This window comes from Phyllostomus discolor, chromosome 3 (assembly GCF_004126475.2).
Source record: "Phyllostomus discolor isolate MPI-MPIP mPhyDis1 chromosome 3, mPhyDis1.pri.v3, whole genome shotgun sequence".
Lineage (NCBI taxonomy): Eukaryota > Metazoa > Chordata > Mammalia > Chiroptera > Phyllostomidae > Phyllostomus > Phyllostomus discolor.
In genome coordinates this window covers 208,219,953-208,244,580 of record NC_040905.2, presented here as the reverse complement: position 1 = coordinate 208,244,580, position 24,628 = coordinate 208,219,953, and the positions used below count along the sequence as shown (strand labels likewise).

The 24,628-nt window shown below is 55.7% G+C and overlaps 1 protein-coding gene across 8 annotated transcripts in view; it reads right to left on the bottom strand.

Moving 5' to 3' along the window:
* The window catches only part of RALGPS1 (Ral GEF with PH domain and SH3 binding motif 1), a 233,187-nt gene that overhangs the window by 181,635 nt on the left and 26,924 nt on the right, over positions 1-24,628 (bottom strand). For 7 of the 8 annotated variants that reach the window (XR_004902354.1, XM_028512846.2, XM_028512854.2 and 4 more), the window contains exons 3-4: positions 21,487-21,594; positions 10,603-10,653 (exon numbers count right to left, since the gene is read on the bottom strand). Coding sequence is in view for 7 of the 8 variants with exons in the window: in XM_028512846.2 (XP_028368647.1) it covers positions 10,603-10,653; positions 21,487-21,594 (159 nt within the window). In the remaining variant the exon portion in view is untranslated. The remainder of the gene's footprint in view (positions 1-10,602; positions 10,654-21,486; positions 21,595-24,628) is intronic. The other variant, XM_036022249.1, reaches the window with a different exon arrangement.

Sequence of the window (24,628 nt, the reverse complement as noted above, 5' to 3'; positions counted from 1 at the left end):
GGCTCAGTGTCTGCTCAGGGCCCAATTCCTGGTTTGCACACAGTGTCACTTCACTGTGTCCTCACATGGGGAAAGGGATGAGCCAGTGTTCTGAGGTCTCTTTGATAAGGTCTCTAATCCCAATCATGACAGCTCTGCCCAAAGGTCCCATGGCCCAACCACCCAAAGGCCCCATGTCCTAACACCATCACTGGGGAGTCAGGATTTCCATATTCGCATTTAGGAGGGACACAAACATTCAGATCACAGCACATGCTAACACTGATGAGAAGAAAGATGGCTACGTTCTCTAACAAAGTGAATTTCACAGCAAAGAATACTACCAGGGATAAGGCGGGTAGGTCATTTCATAATGATAAAGGGTAAATTCAATAGGAAGACATAACAATTATAAATGTTTATGCAGCTAGTAACAGGATTTCAAAATTCATGGAGCAAAAACTGACAGAACTTAAAGGAAAACTGACAAATCTACTGTCACAGTGGGAGATTTCGGTACTCTCCTCTCAACAGTTAACAGAACAAATGAGTAGGAATCAGGACACAGATGACCTCAACACCCTGAACCAGCGTGACCTGAACTCCACTCAGAGGGCACTGTGCCAGGCAGCAAAGTGCACGTCTTTTCCAAGCTCACTCAGAACTCACCCAAGACTGACCATGTTCTGCGCCATAACATAAACCTCAGTAAGTTTAAAGAAATTCACATTGTACAAAGTATGTTGTCTAACCAAACCAGAATTAGAAATCAAAGGCATAAAATACCTAGAAAATTCCTGAATATTTGGAAACAAAATAACAAATTTCTACATAATTCATGGGTCAAAAAAAAATCAAATGGAAAGTTAGAAAGCATTTTGAACTAAATGGAAATAAAATCCCCCAAATACCAAAGTGTGGGGTGGGGAGCGATGCTTGGAAGGAAATTTCTAACACCAGATGCCTCCACGGGAAGCGAAGAAAGGTCTCAGATGACTGACCTCAGCTTCTACTTTAAGAAACTAGAAGAGCAAATTAAACTCAAAGCAAGCCGAAGAAAGGAAATTATTAAAAGTATGAACAGAAACCAATGGATTAGAAAACGGAAAATCAACAGAAAAGAATCCATGGAGCCAAAACCTTTTTTCAACATCAACGAAATCAGCAAACCCAGGCAGCTGATCGGGGAGGAGGAGGGAGGAGACCGCTACTGCTCGCAGGGGCATCGCCTCCTGCGCAGAAAACCCCCCGGAACCCACAAAAAATCCACCGGAATAAGTGAGTGGAGCAAAGTTGTAGAATACAAGGTCGATTTTAAAAAATAAGTCATATTTCTACTAAGTTGTGATGAGAAAGTGGAATTTAACTTAAATACAATGCCATTTATAACAGCACAGAAAAGAAAGCACTCGGGAACAAATCTGACGGGAGCTGTGCACCGCCTGCACACTGAGGGCTGCATGGCGCCGCCCAGGTGGCCTGGGGACGAGGGAGGCGCGGACGCGCAGGGACACGGGCTGTGCGCAGGGCCAGGCTGTGCGCAGGCCCGAGGGGTCAGCCGTGTCGAGATGCCAGTTCTCCCCAAACCGACCTACAGGTTCAGTGTAATCTCGATCGGCAGCCTGTCAGACTTCTCATAAACTCAACAAGCTGACTTTAAAACGCACCCGGGGATGGGAAGGAACAGCCCCAACAGCTCTGACACGGGAGAGCGCGTTACAAGGACCACTGACTTCAGGATGGTGGGGGGATTGGGAGAGGGGACTGCAAGGAGCGTGAGGATATTTTCTGAGTGGTGGGGATGCTCAGTATCTTGATGTGAGGATGGTTTCACGGGTACACACGTGCAGCCAAACTCATCACAGAGCTGGCTTTGTTGACGTGTGGTTCAGTACACATCTCATCAGAGTGTTTATTGACGTGTGCTTCATTACACGTCGACCATGCCTCACAAAAGCTGAAAACAAACCTCGGGCAGTCCTCACGTCCAGTTTCTGGAGGCAGTCACATTGTCATCTCTGTCTGACACGTGCGGACGCCGAGGCCGTGACAGGCTCAGTGAGCTGACACAGACCACACACGCAGGCCCTCTCACTCCAGAGAGCCAAGCTCGTGAGCCGCAGGCCTTACGGGAAAAAAATGCTGTTCTACCTGCCTCCCACTCCTTCCATTGATGAGCACCGACGAGCACCAAGGAGCACCGACCGTCGGCCTCACGCTGGACCAGACTTGGGGGCTGGAGTGAGAGGCAGGGGAGTGGCAGCGGAGGCCTTCCCCGGGGCCTTTCTCCACCGTCCTTGGCAGCGTCTGCCATGGGCCGGGCCGGCGGCCTGCATGGTCTCCTGTGACCACCACGGCACACGAGAGGGGTGACATCTCAGTCCCACGGATAAGGCACAGAGGCCCTGTGCGGTGACGTGCTTGCCAGGACCCCAGAGCCAGGGAGTGGTGGAGCCGGGGTGCGAACCCAGGCCTCCCTGCCTCAGCCGCCTGCCATCAGGCAGTGGCCCCGGCCGCCGGGGCCCAAGTGAACCCTGCTTCCTGGAAGACAAAAATCACCTCCAGGTGCCAAGTCCTTGCAGACAGAAAGAGCTGTTTACCAAAGGTTCTGTTTTGTGTTATTAGTTCATTTCAAAGGAAATTTGGTTTCTAACCAGAACTAATGTCATATCTACACTCGAGAAGGGAGAAAAAAAAACAAATCTGGAAGTTGCAAAGTGGGTTTTGTCGAATCAAACACGCTGCCGGCCTGTGTCTGCAGCCCAGGCCAGCGGACCCCTGCCCCGGCAGGCCCTCCCGCCCTCTGCCCGGAGAGGGCTCCCGCCTCTGCCTCCGTCATGAGTGGAGCGGGAAGAAGCCCGTTCCCACTTCGCTTCTACTGTCGCAAGGAATTGTCACGATGACACAGCAGTCCCTAGGAAATGAGAAGCAAATGACAAATGCAAGCTCAGAGCAGTGACAGAAGACAGAGCTCAGGCTTCCTCCAGTGCTCACCTCAGCTCTGCGGGGCGCCAGGCCAGCAGCCACGGCCCCGCCCATGCCGCGGCCCCGCCGCAGGGCGCCTGGCCGGGCCCTCACGACCTCACTCGGTTGCCCTAGCAGAGGGAAGCAGTGCGGTGCAGAAGTCAGCAGGCTTCGGTTACTTCAGTTCAAACGCAGTGAACAAACAACATCGGGCACTGCACTGGGTCACCGGACATGGGGGCGTGGGACTGTCACGGCCCCTGTGTAAATGGAGTTTATAATCCAGGGGGGAGACAGACTTGACCTGTCATTATTCAACTTTTAAAAGTCAGGACACTCCAGCACCATGGTGAGAAGCGCTACGCCGGAGAAGCAGCGGGTGGTGGGGTGCGCAGGAACACGAGGGAACCCGCACCCCCCTGGGGCTCTCAGCTGCTCACCCCACCTCCTGGGGGCTGAGGGCACAGCCGTGGGAAGGCGCTGCAGTGGGGGGGGGGGGGACCGAGGGGGCTGCAGGGAGCTGGGGCCCTGGGGCCCGGGAGGGCTGTGGCTGGCCTTCCAGACAGAGTCCGGTGGGCAGGTCTGCAAACTCAGAGCAGGGGGGAGCCCCCGAGGGTGCGAGGCAGGACCCGGAAGCGGTCAGACTCTGGCTTTGGAAAGATGTCTCTGGGCACTGAGAGGAGGCTGGGGGACAGGACTGCCCCTGGGGAGACGTGACCGGGGAGGTGGCAGTGCGTAGGCCAGGCGAGGGAAATGGCCTAAGGAAACTGCCCAGCATGTGACCTGAGAGAGGGGTTTTAATGATGTCAGCGAAACCGATCTCCTCTTGACAAATAACTGGCTGCTGGCAAAGCTCTTGCCTTCTCCCAGGGCCCAGCGCGGTGCTTCCAAGGAGCAGTAAAGACACACAGGGTTTGTCCAGCATCCAGCACTGACCTCGGCCTTCTGGAATGCCCGCGTCCTCGGAGCAGGCAAACAGCACCCAGACGAAAGGCCAGAGGGTCGGGCTCCTGGACCACAGGCAGCGTTTCCCCGAACCGCAGCGAGTCTGCCCGCTTCGGGGGAGTCTTCGTGCCTGCGGGCCAGCCCTCCTGCCCGCCAGCAGATGCTGGGCAGGTCGAGCTCCGGGGTCAAGGTCTGATGAGGGAGGGGGTGCCACCAAACCTGTCTAGAGGCAGTGCCCCGAGGGACGCGAGCTCTGCCTGGACAACGTCCCGAAACAGCCATCTGTGGGTGCTGCTCCTCTCTCTCCCCTCCAGGTTCTACTCGTCCCTTCAGACACCAGGCTCCCCCCAGGCCCACGGTGAGGAGGAGCGAGGCTGAGGACGGCTCGCCCCCCCAGACCGTCCCCTGCCTGCCTTCTGCTGACACTGAGCGCCTGGCCTGTGCCTCAACCCCAGTGGCAGGCCCTGGTGACACTGGGTCCTCACCTGATGCGGCTCCTGGTCCCACCCCGTAGCTTCCTCCTGTGGGAGCTCGAGCTGCCCCCTGGCACCCCCACCTCCATCCAGGGTGCTGTCAGCTCGCACCCCCGGGACGTCCTCATTCCCCCAGCTCCGGCTCACTGTCGTCCCTCCTCCCGCTCTGCTGTCGTCTCACCCCCGGGTCACAGAAAGACCTTCATCTCCTCAGTTCCTCCCAGACAGACCTTCATCTCCTCTCCACTCACCGCAGCCACCAAAAAGGCACGGCCGTCACCCCTTCGAGCACAGTCACCCACACCCCGCCTCCTCGACCCTAAACTCTGAGCCCCTGCCCCCTGCGTGACCTCCCAGCCTCCCTCTCACGCCCCTGCTCCTGGTCAAACCTCAGCTTTGTCTGCTGCTGGACTTTTGGTCCCTCAGCCCTTTGTGACTCTTCCAGGCCATCGGCACTCTCCAGCCCTTCTGGCCTCCCCCCCCCCCCCGCCCCCAGCCCCCGGCCCCAGCAAAACACTGCGGACCACCCAGCTGGACCTCCAGGACACTCCCCTGGGCCTCCTCCTCTCCCTGGGGTCACTTTCGCTGCCTCCTTCTTGACCTCTGCTCTTCCTTCGACCCCCCAAGCACACAGCCCACTGCTTTCCCCGCCCTGTTTCTCACGTCTCGGCTCCCACAGCAGCCTCCTACCCGGGCAGCACCAGGCCCCCCTCCACTCGCCCCCACTCGCCTCTGTTCCTACCACCCTTGCCTCACCTGGGCTGTGGGGAACCTGCTCACCTGTCTCCCTGACTCCAGTGGGCTCCACCTCAGCTGGTCAGAACGAATTCCTAAAATACAAACCTGTCGTGCCACACCCCTTTTGAAGTCCCTCAGTGAACTTTCCTCCTCCCCGGCACCAGCACCAGAGGTAGCACTTCGTTTCGCTCAATAGAGTAGTATCTGCCTTTGCAACGAGCCGGCCACTCTGCCTGCAGCGCCCTTCCCGACTCCCTCCCCATTCCCCAAACCACCCACGAGGTGCAGTCCCTCTCAGCCTCCAGGCCCCACGTCCACGCCCCAACTCCAAGGCGGAGCAAGCCGCCCTGCCCCGTGTCCGCAGGGCCCTCCGCACACCACGGTGCCCGTGTGCGTCAGACCCCAGCCCCCGCCCTCCCGGGGCCGGCCGGCCTGCGAGCTCCGCCTGACGGACTCCGAGTCCCGTGCTCTTCGCCACGATGCTACTGAAAGCGCCTCCTGTTCTGCGCCCCGGGCTCCCACACGGCCACCGCTGACCCTTCTGCCGAGAACGCCCTCACGCCGTAACTCGTAGCACCCATTCAGACTCCTGCCGGTGGGAAGTGAGAGCCGCAGGCTACCGGGCACTCTCTGCGTGCGGGCACTGAGCTCAGTTCTCACGTGCCCATCGCACCGTAAAAACCACGGCTTCCCCCGTTTTACACACCAGAACAGTGACACTCGAAGAGAGGGAGCCGTGACTGGTGCGGAGGCCGAGCCGGGAGGGGCAGCGCCGGGAGCGGACCAGCTCTGTCGGACCCGGCCGTGCTGGTGGGCACACCGTGCAGGGTTAGCGCCGGCAGCCCGGCCTGGCCGGCGCCCGGGCTGCGGAGCGTGCACGCCATGCTCACTGTCAGCACATTCGAGGAACGGCAGCCCCCCCCCCCCCCCCGGGGTTGCTGCGCCACGCTGAAACTAACGACTAAAACAGTGCTGGCACTCAAACCTGCTTCTGAGAAACTGTCGGACCTTCCAGTCCATGGGCCGGGAGCTGGGCAGAATGACAGACGGGTGGGGTGGGGGTGCTGGTGGAAACAAGGTGGCACCTGAAAACGTGCCTTCTCCCAAGGCTGCTGCCGGTGGGCCCCTCCGAGAGACAACCTCCACAGTGCAGCCCTCGCCCTGGCCCCCTCGCCCTGACCCCGGCCCCTGGGCGGGAGGAACCCACCCAGCCCCTGCAACCCCATCCCCCGCGGTGGTGAGAGGGTTCTAGGCCACAGCGTGTAAGTTAAACACAGCTGCGAGCTATTATACTGCAGCGCTGTATCTGCGTTAACTCGCCAACTTTTGATAAAAATTTTCACTTGTTAGAGTCACCAGGGAACGGGGCCGTCATGGCTCCACATTTGCTAACTTCCATTTTCCTTGCTCTCTGCCAACCCTTAACTCACCGTCTGCCTGGCTTCCTCTGAGCCCCGGGACGATGCTCGCGCGGCCCCCCTTGCAGAAGGGAGCCGCGGCCAGCTCTACCCTGTTATCGACGGCGCTTGGAAACCCGAGCCTTCAAAGGCTGAGCTCACCAGGCAAAACCCTTGCTTTGGGGAAGTGGTCACACCGCAAACAGGCACCCTGGCAACGACGTCCCTGGGTTGGTGCCCCCCGCCCCCCCGGCGGCGCGCCCAGGCACAGCCAGGAGTGTTCTGCCGCAGCACTGCTCTCGTTCGCTCACTCATGCCCCGCTCATTCAACACACAGTTACCGGGGATCCACTGCGTCCCGGGCACGGGGATAACGGCAGGGCCTCCCAGGAGGCAGATCACCAGAACCAAGTGCACGGGGCCCTCCTTCTCTGCCCTGGTGCTTCCGAGGGCCCGCGGGGGAGTGAAGGAGGGAGGCCCCCTGGGTGCAGTAGGTCAGTGGTCGGACCGGAGGGAGAGGAAATCGGGAGAGGAACTGAAGACAAACAGTACTGCAAAGAAATGCTAAGCTTTAACAGTAGTCTGCAGGTTAATAGTAACATCGATATTGTTACTTTAAAACTATTTTTATATGTGATGGGATGATACAAAACAAGTAATTATTTAAGGTTGTTAGGATCCAGCTGTCAACGTCACAAACAACATATGAAAACCAAGGGAAGGAAGTTAACGACCCCGTCAGGTCAGACTGGGAACGGGAGGATCAGCACTGCGTCGGTCCCATCAATACAAGACAACTCGGGGTGACACCCAGCCCCCCCATCCCAGCAGCTCCCAGCAACAGTGTGTCTGCCGCGCTCGGAGGTCTGCAGAGTGGCTGCAGTTCAGCCGGCCTCTGCCGGGCCCCCCTGGGCTGGGCCAGAATCCGGGCTCCGGGTTTGGGATTCGGGCTGAAGGAGCAGCAGCCACCAGTCCACCACGGAGGGTGGAATTCCTCTTTCCACCTCAGTTCGCCACTCGCATTACCACCGCTCGCGCCTCAGTCACAGGGCCAAGCCCAAGAGCTATACGAGGGGGCACCACACGCCACCCACAGGGAAGCTGCGGCGAGGACGAGGAGGGAAGCACCGTGAAGAAAGGACACCACCTGCCCGAATTGCAGTCTCATGGGTTTCCCTTCAGAAAATAGCCGCGCCCCAGCCCCGCCCACGGAAAAGACCGCGTGGCCCAGCAGCAGCGGACGTCCTCGCACCCGGGCGGCGGTTGCTAGGCACCCCTCTCCACTGGGAGACGCCAGCGGCACCCCCGAAAGAACGGAAGCCGAGTCCGGGTGTTCGGGAGGAAGCGTGCCACAGCACCCGGGTCACCACCTCCGGTTGTCCCAAAGAGCAAGGACGGCGTCATGAAAACTGGACGGGCCGTGCGCAACAGGAGATGACAGTAGACAACAGGAAAGGGCTCCCGCTGGCTGGAGACGGGACAACGCAGGCACCGAACGAAACAGTGACCAACTGACCGCAACACAGGGGCCCAGCCCGCTTGCACCCTGGGCATCGGAACCTCCAGGGACGGAGCCCTGGCACCCGGGTTTTGGACAGAGCTCCCCCGCTGACTCGGACTCACGGCCAGGGCCCACGGCACCGGTCCGCAGGCTTCCTCGCCCTGGAGGAGCCGGTCGCTCACCGGCCCGTCTTGCTCTCAGATGCTGGCCTCTGCCTCCTGCAAGTCTTGCCTACAACCAACTAAAAACTGTCCCCTATTCATGTCCTTCCAACTTCGGGGTGGCCACCCACAGTGTGGCGGGCATCTTCAAGGGAAAAAACAATTCTAGTTTTCAGTCTGCTAACAAAAATAAAAACAGCGAAAAGGCTGGGTAGCTCCCAGGGTCCTCCTTTTAACCGCAATGTTGACGATGACAATGAGGAACAAATGCTTCCATTTTTAGCTAATGTATCATGGATCCAAGGCATTCAAGTCTGGGGTTTCTCCAGATACCTCAAAGCAACTAGTTCCTAATCTCCACTCTGCCCCAGAATCCTCTGGTGAGCTTTTACAAAATAGGGCTGACTGGGCTCTGGGCCCTGACCCAGAGAGGCAGACCCAGTGGTCTGGGTGGCGCCTGGGCACCCCATGTCTCAGAGGCTGCCCAGGCGATTCTGATGCGCAGCCACAGTTGAGAACCACTTCTCCAAGCTAACAGAATCTTGAGAGCAAAACACCTCTCTACCCTAACGTCTTGTCACAACTTGAAACCAGCCATGCCTTGGATGAGGTGCCTTCCAAACCGCAGTGCCCGAGGACAGCCTTGGTCTGCTCCTGCTTGTGCCTCTGACGAGCCCGCACCCTGGCCCTCCCCCCGCCAGCCTGCGCAGCAATCCCGCTCTCCCTGGGCGCACGCAGGCTCTCGGTTCAGGCTCACGGCACGCTGGACTGCCCTCCCCAGTGGGACCCGAATAAAGATCTAAACGTCTGAACCACTCCAGATGAAGGCTAGGCAGCGAACATGATCAGAAATAGTTTCAGCTGAGAACTAAGGTGACCGTCAACCCACTACTCCCCCAAAAGGCTCCAAAGGGTAGTGAGTGAGTTGTTTCCGCTGTTTTCACTGGAGAGGACAGAGGTGCACGCGCGCACACACACACACAGTGCAGATCACTGCCCGTCTCCCCGTAAACGCTGGCGGCAGCTAACGACGCTGGTTTCTTCCTAAGCTCTGGCAGGGGCGTCCAACAGGCGGCCTGCGGGCCGCATGCGGCTCAGGGTGGCTCTGAATGCGGCCCAACACAATATCGTGAATTTACTTAAACCACGGTGAGATTTTTTGTGTGTGTGATCACAAGTTGCAATGTATTTATTTACTGTGTGGCCCGAGACGACCCCTCTCCTTCCAGCATGGCCCGGAGACGTGGGAAGGGTGGGCGCCCGCTCGGGTGAGATGCCAGCTCCCAGGGGCCCGGCCCGCCATCTCACTCTGTATTCAGTGCTGCTTCTCTCGGTCCTGACAGCTCCCCTCAAGTAACAAGGGCACGCTGGGAATGCACAGCAGCCACTTTTGGGGGCAGCGGACACCTTCTGACATACACAGCTCTGCACCCCTCCTCCCTGAAATCTGCACCCACTCACGAGGCTGCCCCTCCGCTGTGCTCACTCGCCTTGGCCACGCACCCCTGCCCTCAGTCACAGCACCCGCGCCAGACACCTGGCTGTGCTGGGCTGGGTGGACCGAGAGTTGCTGGTCTCGGTCTGCAGGGTGGCGTAAGTGGGGACCACGTGAACGCGGGCCCCGTGGGGAGGCCGAGTTAAACCAGGCGGGCAGGCAGGAGCGGAGGTGGGAGAGAGGAGAGGGAGAAGCGGGGGCAAGACGCACAGGCAGCCTGTACGCTGGCGGGGTCTCCAGGTGGCCTGAACGCCACGTCCGCCCCGTGTGCTCTGTGGAACGCCCCTCCTACCCCTGTAATAAGTTCCTCCTCTGCCCGTCACAGCTGCTTTGAAAGGCATTCCTATTCCTTGCTGATAAAGAAGAACCCCGACTGAAATCACTATGAAGCCTTGTTATCGACAGCTCGGCATTTCCAGGAATTTTTAAAATCAGCTTTTTTAAGTCAACTTTTTCTCCTTTATTGAGTATGCTGTTTCCACAAATGTACAGTGCGATCTGATGTAAATACGTATGTGTTATGCGGTAGCACCTGGTTTCAAAGTCAGACACAAGGCCACCGCCGGCATTCGGGATTGGCAGAAAGAAAACTCTCTAGAAAAAACGTTCCCTCACAGCCGCTTCCTGACGGGGGCTGCCGCCCGCAGGAAGAGCCGGGGACGAGTAGTTAGCGTGGCGGGGCCTGGCTCAGGCACGGTGGCCACGGCACCCAGGGCCGCAGCCCTGCCGCAGGGGACCGGACGTGGGGGCCAGACGTGGGGACACTCTCTGGGGAGTCCAGACGCCTGGCTCAGGGAGCAAGCGCCATCAAGAGTGGGGCGTCTCTGGGCACCCTCTTTAACGGGGCTGGGATCGACCACGTGCACGTGCAAAGACGTCAAGAGAGAAACCGAGAAATGGAGTCACTGTGACACGGCTGTGGGGATCGCGTAAAGGACAAGGTACAGACCTCCGGCTGGATGGCTTTGAACACGGGGATGTCCATCAGCGTGATCTGGCTCTGCAACGAGAGAGAGAGGAGGCGTTAGAAGATGCAGAGGCAGCTGCCGCATCATTCTGAGTCTGTACGGAGCAGTGACACATTCTCCAAAGTTACACTCAACCCCCTGAACAAAAACCAAGATGGAACAGAGTGAAAACACAGGCAAACTTCTAAAACGCCTCTCCCGCCCCTCCCCTCATCATCAATCTTGACCCACACCCTCCTCTCTTGGATGTGAGATCAACTCAAGGACTGGGAACAGTTTGAAGTGTGGGACTGAGAAAAAGGGGGACATTTTTTACTTTGGATATTTTTGTACAATTTAAGTTTTTTTTTCCACGCATGAATTACTTTTGTAATTTTAAAAAGTTGGCAATACTACAAATTAGAATGCTACACAGAGACACTATTACTCTCAATTTAATTTTTTTAAATTGCGGCTTACAGAAATTGTCTGTGTCTTCTGAAATCTAAGGCTCCTCCAAATTATATGGTAGCACGACATTCAAGACGCCCCTGCAGGCCAGTGCGGGACCACAGGCTGTTCACTCCGCAGCCCACAGTGCATGAGATAACTACAGACCTGGAGAGCAAGCTTTTGGAAACTCTTACAGCAATTTGCCACAATACTCTCACTGTATTTTTCAGAGCATTAGTCCTCTATAGGTCGGAGATGGAAGAGAAATGGGTCCTTCACCACAGCTAGCTGAGAAGCACTAACGTGGTGGGCACGGAACGCGCACGTCTGGTTCAAGGCTGTCCCCGTCGTCGGAAGCCCGCTGAGCAACGTGACAGGGGCAGCACCGCCAGCAACTGCTCGGGCCAAAGCTTGGCCTGAGCTGAGTTCACGTGACCCGCTTGTCACCACATGCCACACGGGATGCTGGGCGTCACATAACAGACGCGCTGTGAAGCCCAGGGAAAGGCGAGCCGCCGGCCTTTGGGTGCCTCCCTCAGGAAGAAAACGCCCCGTCCACCCAACACAGGTCAGCGGGGAGGGCGCGATGCTGAGGACCGAGCACGGGCTCTGGAACCCGCGGGCGTGGGTACGTGTCTGGCACCGTCGCCGGACAGCAGTGTTCTGCGGGACACCTGACAGCGCTCCCAGTCTCAGCTGACACATCTGCAAAGCGGTAACGACAGTCTCCGTCTTACAGGATCTCAGTGCAAATCCAAGACGAAGGCGCAGAAGGCCGGGCACCTGACAGACGCTGGGTACACACGTGTGCTGCGGGCGGGGCTGGACGTGGTGTGCGTGCACAGGGAGAGGCGCTGTGCCCACGCGTACGGGGGAGAACCTCTCTGGGCAGGGAGGGAAATAAGCAGGCAGCGTCGGCGGGGAGCCCCTCCGTCCCCTCGGAAAGGCCGGTGCTCTTCACGGGCCCAGAGGGGACACGCCGCCACTCACGGAAGCCCGGCAGAGAGACAGCGGGTCGCGCTGGAGGGAAGCTGCCCTCTCCCGCCTCCCGGTCCACCCACCGGTGGGGCGAGGGGGCACTAGACACCAGCACACGTGGACCTGCCCTCGTGATCTGGGCGTCCAGTGACGACTCCGCCCGGAGGCCTCCGGGCCGGCGCGTCTGGCCCAGGCAGAGCAAACAGACTGGCACTTCTCCTGCCAGGCCCGTGGAGACTGCTGGCCCCACGCTCCGCCACTTGGATCGGTTCTGCCGTCCCGGGGAACAGAACGGCCTTGTGAAAGCAGATCTGAGCTGGGAGCTCGCAGGGCCTCGGAAATCCCTCCCGCGGCTCCAGCCCGAGCTAACTCCCGTCCGGGAGAGCCGGCAGGATGTTTGCGAGGTCGTTTAGGAAAAGGACCAAAAGTCTGCTAATGTGAAAATGAGAAAGTTTCCTCTCCATCCTGCCGTCAGCTCTAGGGTTTGCTACTGAATTTCCAAACGGTTTATTAAAATAGTGACTTTATGTTTCATACACTTTTTGGATGGTCAAGGTTTCGAACATTCTGATCCCTGCTGACTGCAAACCAGAAAATGCGTTCAAGTGTTTTATTCTAGACAAACAGGATGAGCAGGGGTCACCGGGCTTAAAACAGACTGGCCGGCCCCAAACATGCAACCTGAGGTTTTCAGAGGGTTGCGTTCCATCCGCTCAATTCCATCCAAGAAGGATGCAGTGTCCAGGCAAGGATATATCAACATGTGGGTGAAATCATCCAATCACCAATTTCAGAGCGTTTTACCACAAAGCAAACACCTGTGAAAGAGGTGGCTGGTGAGCAGTCCTTCCCGGGAAGTTGGGGGACCCCAAGGCAGACAGTTTTACCAAAAGCTTGGGGGGGGGGGCGGTCAAGGTCCTGTCCCGCTCCCCAGCAAGCTCTCAGCCCTCCCTGGGGAGAGGCCCCCGCTTCCTGGAGAGAAAGGGCGTCCCCCAGGGGTGTGGCACCGCCCCCACAGAAACACCAGACAACGAGACTCCCCTTTCCAACCATTTCCAGGCCGCACGCCCGAGGTGGTGGGGAGCGCACGCGGGGACTGACGAGAACGCTCACGAACAAGCATCTTAATGGCTTCTCCTCATTTCTGGAAGCGAAGCCCCAGCACAGGATGTCCAATTAAGCTAGTCACTTGGCAACGCGTGCTTTAATCCTGACCCCTTCTCCCATGTCCTCCTTCCTCCTAAAATTCCAGCCTTTTAGGGAAATGGCCAAACGCCGCATATCTCAAAACATTTCTGTCGATACGCGTCCCTCAGGATGGAGAGACCTACAGCACCACGGCGCGATGTGGCCCTTAGGGAAAGGTGGTATTTTGTGGATAAACGAAAGCTCCTTAGCCAAAAAGAAAAGAGAAATGTCTTGTGCATGTTAAATGCAGCGTGTCTCCTCTCCAGCAGCGGCCCTCGGCCCTCCCTCCCCGGCTGCAACCTCAGTGTAAGGGCCTCCCGGCCCCCAGATAAACTAACAGCAACAACAAAGGCTGTCGGCCAATCAGCGGGGAGCCTTAGGCGGGACGATCCCTTCCCACGTACATTCACATCGACCGCCAGTGCAGAAGCGGGAAGGCTCACAGGACACGCATTGACCGGCTCCAAAGACACGTGCCTGCTTCTCCTCCCGGGGCCACGGGAAGCCCGTGTCGGCACAGTTTTGGAACCGGAGTCGAGTGAACACAAATTAAACAGCAAGATGCGCTCCGTCATCCATCAGAGCCACCCGGGGCCGGTGGGACCACATGCTGCTTCATCTGTTCTTCTGGGAAAGTGATCTGGCAGTAACTCATCCAAGTTTTTAACTTTTTGTGTTTTTTTTTTAAATGTCAAACTTACAAAAAAGTTGCCAGAATAACATGATGAACTCTTATAACCTTTCACCTACCTTAACTAATTATTAGCATTTCCCCTCAGTTGCTTTATGTCTATGTATATAATTATACACGCACATTTCTTCTGAACCATTTGAGAGTAAAATGCGAATACGATGACTCTTCGGCCCTAAATCCTTCGGCATGTCACTTCCCGAGAACAAGATGACCCGCTTACATAATGGTAAACTCACCACAGCCAGGAAACTTATCGTTAGTGCAACAGTATCCTCCAACACACAGTCCACATTCAAAATCTGCTGGTTATCTCAATATTGTTTCTCATGGCAGTTTTGTCTTGCTCCAGGATCATTCACTGTGCTGACATCATCTCCTACACAGTGAAATGAGCCCGCTGCTGGCCCGGCAACCCAGCCCCTACAGACAGAACAGCACCGGTGTAGGGGGGCTCTGCACAGAGGTCTGCACTTGGCTACAGACAGAAATACAGAGGTTTACTGCACCCTCATTTTTGGTGGCAAAAAACTGGAAACCCCCTAGAAGGCCATCAAAGGGGACCTGCTGGAGAAAAGAACCCAGGGTGTGCCCGCGCTCCAGAACGCCATGCGGCCGTTAAAGACAGGGGGTCGGGTCTAGCCGTGTCGACCTAGAAAGACGCCCACGGCCGACCGACTGGTGACAGAGACAGGTTCCTGCACGCCTTCCGCTCTGCTCTCAGCCGCCAAGGGGTAAGGGGGCTGCGACCCATCTGTAAGCACCCCCAGGGGAAATGAGAACCCTTTCAGTAATTTTAACCCTTTTCATTATGAAGTATCACATACTCACAGAAAACCGCATTAAACAAAGGCATGGTTTGATGACCGATAACAATATTATAAATAAACACCTTGTAACCACCACTCAGGTCCAAAAATAGCCACGCCAATCAAGAGATGAAGAGACAAAAAAAAAAGTGTGGCACGCGTGCACCATGGGGTATTATCCAGCATGAAGAGGAAGGAAATTCTGATTCCAACCTGCCCCGAGGTGGAGGAACCTCAGGGACGCTGCACTGAGTGAAATCAGCCAGTCACAGCAAGACAGACGCTGTGTGATTCCGCTACAGGAGGTGCCCCGAGTAGTCAACGTTACAGAGACAGAGCGTGGAATGATGCTGAGGGCAGTGGGGAATGGAGAGCTGTTCAATGGATACAGAGTTTGGGGTTGGCGAGATGAATCCAGTTCTAGAGGTTATATAGCACAATAATGTGAATGGGCTTAATACTACTGATCTGTACACTTAAAAATAGTTGAGATGGTAGACCAGGTCGCATGGCTCAGTTGGTAGGAGTGTCGTCTCATACACCAGAAGTTTGCAGGCTCGATTCCTGGTCAGGGCGCACACCCAGATTTCAAGTGCGATCCCTGGTCCCCATGAGTACAGGGGGCAACCGATCTGTGTGTATGTGTGTCTCTCTCTGTCGCATCAATGTGTATGTATGAGTGTCTCTCCCAAACAGATACACATCCTTGCATAAGGACATAAAAGTATGTAGCTAGGAGGGTAAGTGTTATGTTACATGTAATTCACCACAATGTAAAAAAAGTCACCTCCGACTTCCTCCCTGTGCCGGGTCCCAACCACGAGTCCCTTCCTCCTGTCAAAAGTCACCACTATCCTGACTTTCCTCAGATGTCTTTACAATTTTGTCAACCAAGTGTGTGTGCCAAGGCATCGCAGCAGCATCTTGCCTGTTGTAGAAGTTCATGTGTACTTTTAAGTTCTTTTAATCTACAGGTATTCCCTCCGCCTTTGTGTTCCTTACAAGGCACCTGCTGGACAACCCGACCGTCTGACCCCCACAGCTCTTCACGCTCACGGAGCAGGTGGGCGCGCCCCTCTGCCCCCGGCATTCCCTGCCAGCTGGCGGCTGGGCCCGGAGACTGGATCAGACATGGGTCGGACCCCGTGGCAGCACTGGGGGTGAGTGGCGGTGTGCTGTTTCACTGGGGGGCACCAAGTTCCTCTCCTTTCGTGATGTGAGTGGCTGCTGACGTTCAATGCTTAGATCTATTCCCGCACTGAAGTCACAAAGTGATGCTATTCTAATTCTATCATTTCTTTCCCATGTATTGACTGAAATAAATTAATAGAAAGAAACTCTCTCTCATCTGCTATTTAGTTACCCAGAATAGTTCAAAGGTAAAATGCAGGAAAAACACTGGATTCTATCCTTACATTTCTCAGTTTCTAAGAAAATAAATTGGCTCCCCATCATCACCCAGTGACGGCCTGCTGTTTGATGGGTCTCAATCAATTGCAAGTACTATCCTTTTCCAGCTCATACTGTCCCATCACTGGGCAGGGGGAGTTCCTTCCAGCTAGCTCCTGAGTCCCTTTGACCCTAGGAGTCCTTGACAGCTTCCTCGCTAGTACTGGAAGGACGCACCAGGCTGTCTTGAACATGTCGTGCCCCAGACTTGGGAACCAACCAGTTATCTGGGAAGCCATGGAGTCTTTCAGTGACAAATAATATTCCAAGACCACAATCTGGAATTCATACTGATATTTCAAATTCAGATTCAGAACATTTTTCCCCCCTGACTTACTCCTTCTGTTACAGCTGTAGCAGCTGTTACAGTGTTACAGCTGTATCTCCTTTCTTCCACTGTATCAGAAGTCCGGGTCTCAAGGATGCAGGGTGTGTAGGGTTACAGGGCCCCACAGTCGGTCACTTACTGTCTCCTGTAGCACACGCACGATGGTCTCAGAACAACACCGATGCAAACAGTGTCGATATAACTACTGAGGAAAGTTATGAAACTCCGCACATGTTCTCTCCATTCTCCTCCTTTCTTACAGTTTGCGCCCAATACACTGGTCGCGCCAAGTGTATTACATGGGCACACAGCCACCGCACACTATACCTTCTCCCCTTTGACTCCTACTTAGTCTTGACGCTACTGTAAGTGCGCGCTGGCTGCGCTGCACCGGTCTTGTGAGGGCCAGGTCTCTACCCCTCTCCCTCGCCTGGAGCTTGCCCTCCAGCGGGGTCCGCAGGAAGGGCTCGCCGAGGAACACTCTGAGGCCTTGCACGCTCCTAGCCGTTTAGCAGCGTCCCTTATACTTGGAGGTTTTGCTGGACATAAAATTTTTGGCTCACATTTTCTTTTCCTTCCTTGATTTATTTGTTATTCTACTTTCTTTTGGCAAAAAGTGCTTCTGTCAACAAGATGAACGGCAATCGGATGTTATTTCTCTTATAAGCCGTTTGCTGTTTCGTCTGGATGCCCGAAGCGCTCTCTTTTCCTTTAACGTCCAGCAGGTTGCCAGGGGCACGTCGACGGTGCTGACCACTCTGGGTTACCACGGTCATCTTTATCACGTGCTCTTTCGCCATATAATTTTGAATCTTTTGTTTTATTTTATGGAACTTCTTTAAGTTGTAGTTTAGGTATCTGTTCAGTTCCATTGCCTTTTTATTCTCCCCTTTCTGGCATTTCTATTGTCTGTGTGTTGGATCTTCTCTGCCTATCGTCAGTATCGGTCACTTTTTCTCAGTCTTATTATCTCCCTCTTCATTTGATACTAATAATTTTCCTGCCTCCAGGCATTTTCTCTTATGTTGATCTATATCTCTGTGCTTCTTCTTGGTCAACTTTCATTTCCAGAATTGTATTTTTATTTTCACTTCTCTCCTAAATTCTGCCCCCTCATTCCTAAGATTTTTCTGCTTCAGATTTCTGTTGTGTAAGGCTCACAGCATAATCTCAGTGTCCTGAGCTTAGTGTGAATTACAGTTTCTGATTGCTTTGTGGCACATCTTTTTGGCATTCTTTCATTATCTATAGAGATTTGACAAAAATAATTTCATCTTTTTTATTTTTATGCAAAATTAGCTTTTCTGAACTTTTTAGGTAGCTCTTCTAACTTCATATAGTTCTCCTTTTGGTGGCCTTCACATGGTGTTCAAAAACAAGCAGTTGCGTCTCTGGCTGGTGTAGCTCAGTGGACTGAGTGCTGTCCTGTGAACCAAAGGGTCGCTGGTTCGATTCCCAGTCAGAGCACATGCCTGGGTTACAGGCCAGGTCCCCAGTAGGGGACACATGAGAGGCAACCACACACTGATGTTTCTCTCTCTCTCTCCTTCCCTTCCCTTCTGTCTAAAAATAAAGGAATAATATCATTTTTTAAAGCATGCAGTTGCTTTTTGAGATTTCTCACACACATTTTATTTATTTATTTTCAATTTTATTTTTCCGTAACCCTGACTTCCCCTGCCCTGATCCTTCTGACTCCACCCCACGCTGGATTTCTCGTTGGCGTGGAGCCCTGCCCTGGAAGTGCGCCCTGGTGGCTTGGTTTCAAGAGAGTGTAGGGGCCAGTCCACAGATCTCTTGCACCCACCAGTCACTCGAGTGCTCAAAGTCCTTCTGTTCCAGTTGCTATCCTCACATTAACCTGCCAAACTTCCCAGCGAACTCCGGCTGAAAATTCTGGAGCCCTCCTGTTCTCCAGGTTGCCAGACAGCCCCCTGCTCGCTGCTGCTTTCTCCCGCACAGACGCTGACACTCTGCAGGTCTGGGTGGAGGCCCGTGCCCGGCACCTGTGTTCCGGGCTGGACGGGGTAGCCTGTCGCCCAGCTGTACTGTGGACACTGTGAACGGGTTCCCGAGTGCACCGTGTGGGGACTGAGAAAGATCAAGCCGCTCTGCTCTCGCCACCACCAGCTCCCCGAAACCACGCAAGTGATTTCTGATGGGCTTTTGTATCTCGCTTGTTTCCTTCTTTCATATTCTTAGACAGGAAACTGAAACACCAGGTGGTCCGGTTCGACTCCAACACCTGGCAACTCCTGTGCTTCCCTGGAGACCGAGGACTGCAGGGGACCTGGCGTCGCATCTCAGCTGAGGACATGCCGGAGTGTAGGTGCTACACCCACAAAGCCCTCGCCCCCTCCCTGAAGCTCCCCAGCCTCAGAGAGTTGCCCCAGGAGAGGCCGAGCGTCACCTGGGGCTCAGACTAGACGGTGAGGCCCCGGGTCTCCCCAGGGAGCCCCGCTGGGCGGTGTGCTCCACGTGCGGCCCAGTTCTCTGCCACTCCTCACGATGAACAACTGTGAAGAGACTTTAAACCTCATCATTGCTTCATTCCCTTCCTGAGGCTGAGAAATACAACTCAAAAACACAACAAGCAAACAAAAGCAAATGGAGTATAGAAGCTCAGCCAGCAGCCGGCAAGGCCCATGAAGCCTTCTGAGGAAGAGGCAACAGAGCCTCGAGGCGCGCAGCCCAGCAAGCCAGCCCCCAGCCACGCACGGCTGTCCGAAGTTCACGGGCACTGAGTTTACGGTGCGCGTTGAGTTCGGAAGACTCACTTTGAAAAAGGGATACAAATTATTTCAATAATGTTGTGTTGCTTACATGTTGAAATGATAATGTTTTAAACGTACTAAGTTAAGTAAAATCTACTTTTAAACCTAATTTCACCTCTTCTCTATGTGGCGACTAGGAAATGTAAAAGCTGCAGACGGGGCTCAGGTCACCTGTCTCTCGGGCAGTGCCGGCCTCGAGCGTCAGACCCCCAGGGTTAAGTCCCCGACAGACCGCGCCGCCCACTGTGTGAAGGAAGAGGCGGTTTGCTAAGAACCTGCTGGTCTGTTAGTGTCCTGGGAAGCACGGACACACCCGCCTTACCAGGCTGCTGCGGGAAGCAGGCTGGAAGGGCATGGGAGATGTTCAGTGCGTGACCTAGATAGACGCAGCTCAGACACGGGAGCCGCCCTTGCATCACCACCCGCACCAACGAAAGGGCACTCAGACGAAGGGCTCAGACCTTCTGCCCACACCTGACCCGAAGAACCACCTCCTAGATCCCGAGTTTCTTTATTAGAAAATCGGGGGCTCCCGTCTGCCTCATCGGGTTGTTCTGGGGCCTGATGCCTGTCAGTCAGCATGGACTGGTAGAGCCCTGGCCGTGAGCTGGGCACTATTCTGGGCACCAGGGGCGCAGCAGTGAACAAGTCAGACAAAGTTTCTGTCCTTGGGGACTTTATGTTCCAGGGGAAAAAATACACCATAGAACATTATTAAGTAACACAGTGTCAGGAAGTAGTAAGAGACATGAAGACACTAAGCAGGGTAAGGGGAGAGGGGGCGGTGGAGCGATGCTGCCGGGAAGTGCTCTCCGAGGCCTGATGTTTGGACAGAGGCTGAGGGACACGTGGAGAAGAGCCGTGAGGACGGCAGGAAGAGTGAGCCCAGGGCCCTGAGCAGTAGATGCGGTGAGTCCGGGGGAGAAAGGCAGCCACCACGTGGCTGGAGAGCAAGCAGGCCCGGGCAGGGGAGTCGGCTTGGCCAGACCGCAGCGGGCACTGGAGGCCTGGTGGCAGCTCTGGGTCTCACTGCAGCATGAGGGACCCGCTGCAGAGCTCTGTGCAGGCGTGAAGGGGCCCCTCGGACACACTGAAGGGGGAGACGCATGCGGCGCGTCAGCGTGGCCTGGGCGAAGTGGCCGTGGAAGCTAACGACAGCGGGGCGACAAGAGGGAGCCCGGCCAGCTCCCGTGGCACCCTGGGGGGGCAGGGAACCTGCTGGAGCAAGGGGGGCAGGGTGACGTGGGCCTGGGGCGGGAGACACTCCTGTGGTTCTGTAGAGACATGCAGCCCTGGACAGCACCCCCAGTCAGGCGCAAGCTGGCCGGAGCCAGTGTGCTCTCGTGGCCCGTGAGGTGCAAAGGGCAGAAACCGAGTCAGGGCAGGACGAGGAGCCAGCTCTGCCCTCCACCACAAGACCACCCCTTGGTCAGACCGCAGCAGCACACTGGCTGCAGAAAAAACACGTTTTTAAAAATTTACCATTATAAAAATTGCCCAAATAATACTGTGTATTATTGTAAAAAAACAAAACAGTCGTTAAAGAAATTTACAAATAAAAATAAGAAAAATTAAATTCCAATGACCTAGAATTCTCTAACCAGAAACTACAGTAAATCAAATGTTTGGCTGTATATATCCCAATACTTAAAATATGTAAACATCAGCCCTGGCTGGTGTGGCTCAGTGGATTGAGCGCCAGCCTGCGAATCAAAGGGCTGCCAGTTCAATTCCCAGTCAGGGCACATGGCTGGGTTGCGGGCCAGATCCCCAGGAGGGGGTGTGTGAGAAGCAACCACACACTGATGTTTCTCTCCCTCTCTTCCTCCTTCCCTTCCCTTCTGTCTAAAAATAAGTAAATAATATCATTTTTAAAATATGTAAACATTAAATCTAGACCTTTTCTTCTGCAAACGTAAATATGTGTGTATTGTGCATGCTTTCTAAAAATGGCATTGTTCCCTATAAATTGTGCTGTAACTGGCTCCTCCCACTTACCATTCACATGCATGTGTAGGCCTCCCAAGGTGGCTCATTTCCAGATCGAAGGCGTCCTGTTTAACACTGGGTGGCATTTCAGAAAGAACACTGTGTTCAACAACCCCCTGTTGGTGGGTATACACATGGCCTGTCTCCAGCCTGGGCGAAAGCCCTGAGCAGTGACCCCCTCCAGCACCCGGTTGTGGGCCCGGCGCCCCATGGGTTCTGTTACTTACAGCAAACTCCTCGGGAGTCACCTTCAAGACATCGAAGACCACGGCGTCGTAGCTCTTGCTGGCATAGTCGCAGCTCTGGCCCTCCAGAGAGTCTGAGCTGCTGCTGCCCTGGGGAGGAAGGGGGAGACGGCGCCACCTGAGCAGCCTGGCGGACGCCAGCGCCACCGCCCCCCACTCCTCAGAACTGAGGCGGCCAGGGTGCCGGGCTGGGTCCTGGTAAATCTTCCGCTGCTCAGTGCTTCGCTCTGAGCGTGCCCGCTCCAGGCACAGTGCTAAGCACTTCATACGCAGAGTCTTACTTCATTCTCATAACAACTCAGTATTTTCCTTCCCATTCTGCAGCTAAGGAAGCAGGGGCAGTGCCACCTTCCCAAGGCACGTCAGCTGGGAAAGCGAAGGAGAGAGTGAACCTGTCCTTGTATCCGCCCGATCCCAGCACACACACCCTGCACACTGCAGCCCACCTGCCCCCCGCTGGCTGTGTGGGGGTGAGGCCCAAAGCCAGCCAGCCCACCACCCCCTGCAGAGAGCCGGCCTCCACATCTCGGGGGGCCTGGGGTCTCCTGGGGTCTCCTGTTTTGTGGAGTCTTGCAGCCACCACCTACTTTCACCATTTTTTTTCCTACCGAAGTCACTGCAGGAAATTGTCACACAAAATGTTAAACTGGCTCCAAAGGCTTACTTCGTGCATGGGCCACTCGGAATTCAAAGCCTGTCCGCTGATGAGGTGAGAGGCAACCAACTGGCATTGGCAACAGGCGCGCAGGTTCTATTTAGCAGAGCCCCTCGTCGGGAGAACACTGCGGGCCCTGCGAGCGAGGGGAGAGTCCCCCAGAACAGAACGGAGCACGCTGGGGCTCCCCAGCTGCGGCTGGCTGCGTGAAACCCAACCCTGCAGGGATCCCAGAACGTCGGACGCGCCTTCTCTTCAATTTCATTTAATTTCATCGAATTCTACTTTGGGGAACCAATCACACTTACCACCCCAAAATTGTACCCCATTCATAAATGGTTTTATTCGTCTCAATCCATGAGGAGGGATTTTGTGGTTTCCATTAACCTCAACATCTTGGACTGGGGCTCAGAGAATATGCTTTTATTAATTCCTCTTTATTTCACTCTTTCCAAAATGGCTCTATCTGGAAAAACTTTGCAATCTTACTGGAAACTAGGGTGTTTTTCGGCCAGTGAGGGAAACCGATAGTCAGCAACTGAAAACGTGCGGTCAGAAGGAGAAACAGAAACTCAAAGCTGTAGGTTTTCACAGGACTGTGTCACTCCAGGGTCTTACAGACGCGTCTACCCGACCAGAAACCCTAGACGATCTGAAGAAGCCGTGTGAGGTGGCGGTGAAGGGCGCCGAGGTCAGACGGGCCTGGCTGAAGGCCGGCCCCGCGAGAGCTGCTGCCTGACCTCCGGTGCGCGACTTCGTTGTTCCGCGTCTCAGTCGCCGTCTGTGAACTGGCCCCACTGGAACCTGCCCCCAGGGCTGCTGTGTGGGTCGTAGGGAACGAAGCTCGCAAAGCGACTGGCAGAATCCTCCGCCCTCCCCGTGGGGAGACGCTGACCCTCGGGCTCGGGGGCCTGGGTGGGCTCAGCTGTGGCTATTTGAAGAGCGGTGTGGGGAGCGAGACAGTCTCCCCTGGGGAGAATCACACTTTTGAAAGCAGCACTGAGGCCTCCTGAACGCCCCTGGAAGCCCTGGAACGGGCGGCCTCTCCCGCCCCGTGGTCTCAGCCACGCCCTAAGCAGACACGCACCTGCTGTCACTCCGCACGTCCGCCCCTGCCCTCCAGGGGGCAGGCCGAATCACAGGACGGGGCAGGCTTTCTCCAGGGCGGAGCAGTGCCATCGCCGTGAGGGGCACGCTGCCCACGGGCCGCAGGGGCCTGGCTTTGACTGGCTACGTGATGTGAGGCCAATTCACCCTGCTCTCCCTGCCTCGGTTTCCCCATCTCTAAACGGGGGTACGGCAACGGTCCGCACCTCACCGGGTCACCACGGGGACTGAGTGAGGGAGTGCCTGTGGGCCGGCAAACGGCAGTGCCTGGTGTGCAGTGAGCACGAACCTCGGGTGCACACGTGTCCTTCAGGCACCCAAGGTCACCGAGCACTTCAACTGGACACGCGCTCACTCCCTCCTTCAGCAGATTACTCATCAAGCACTCACCACGCCCTGGGATATGTGTGTGCGTGCACGCACGCGTACAAACACACGCAGAGAGTAGAGAAGGAAGAATGTTTGCTCTAGACAGAGCATAAATCGTAAGTAGAAACAGAAGTCTGATTCCTCCAGCCACCACCGAGTCCTCCCCTGGGATTCAGGGCTCACACCTTGCCTGCAGTGCCCATCGTGTCTGCCTCGAACCCTCGCTCACACAAGGGTCCTTGTTTAATCAAAAGCTGCCCCAAATATACTCGCTGCTGGTGGGGGGTGGGGGCGGGGGTGACGATGCTGTGACTTTATTTAAACCTATATTGGCACCATCGGGGAACTGTAAAAGGCGCCCACAGTCTGCTTTTCAGAAACACAGACCAAAGTAGAGAGACTTCTGAAAGGCGTACGCAAAGTGAATTAGTTCCTGTGAACGCCTAGCTCATCACACAAGCTCACTTCGAAAGCCCAGCTCAACCGCGAGGCCCTTGTGAGCTCAGAGCACCGAGCGCTGCCAGCCTGTCTGTCACAGGACCAGGTGGTGCGCACCGGGCGTGGTGGCACCCCGGGGCCCCAGGCGACACCCATTGCCCCTGCCTGCCTCTGTTCCACGGCTGAGCTCGGAGAGCAAGCCCCCCAAGCCCCCGGGGGAAAAGGCCCTCGCCCAGGCCACTCTCGGACCGCCGGCCGGTCCTGACAGCCGCTCCCGCCGTGCAAGGTAAACAGGAAGACAGGGCCAGCTGGAGACACTTCGGTCTGACTTCATTCCGGAATGTGTGCCTTAGAAGCAGCAGCGGCTTTTCTTGGGAAAGGTCTGATCTCTCCTTGCGACCCAACTGGAATGTGGCACTTGCTAGGACTGGACTGGGCAGGTATTTGTTTTTCTTTGAAGGGAACGACTTCAGAAAACACACTGATCCTCAGGACTGACTGCCTCCCAAATCTCACGCCTGGCGTGGCCATGGGCCTGGGCGCGCTAAGAATGGG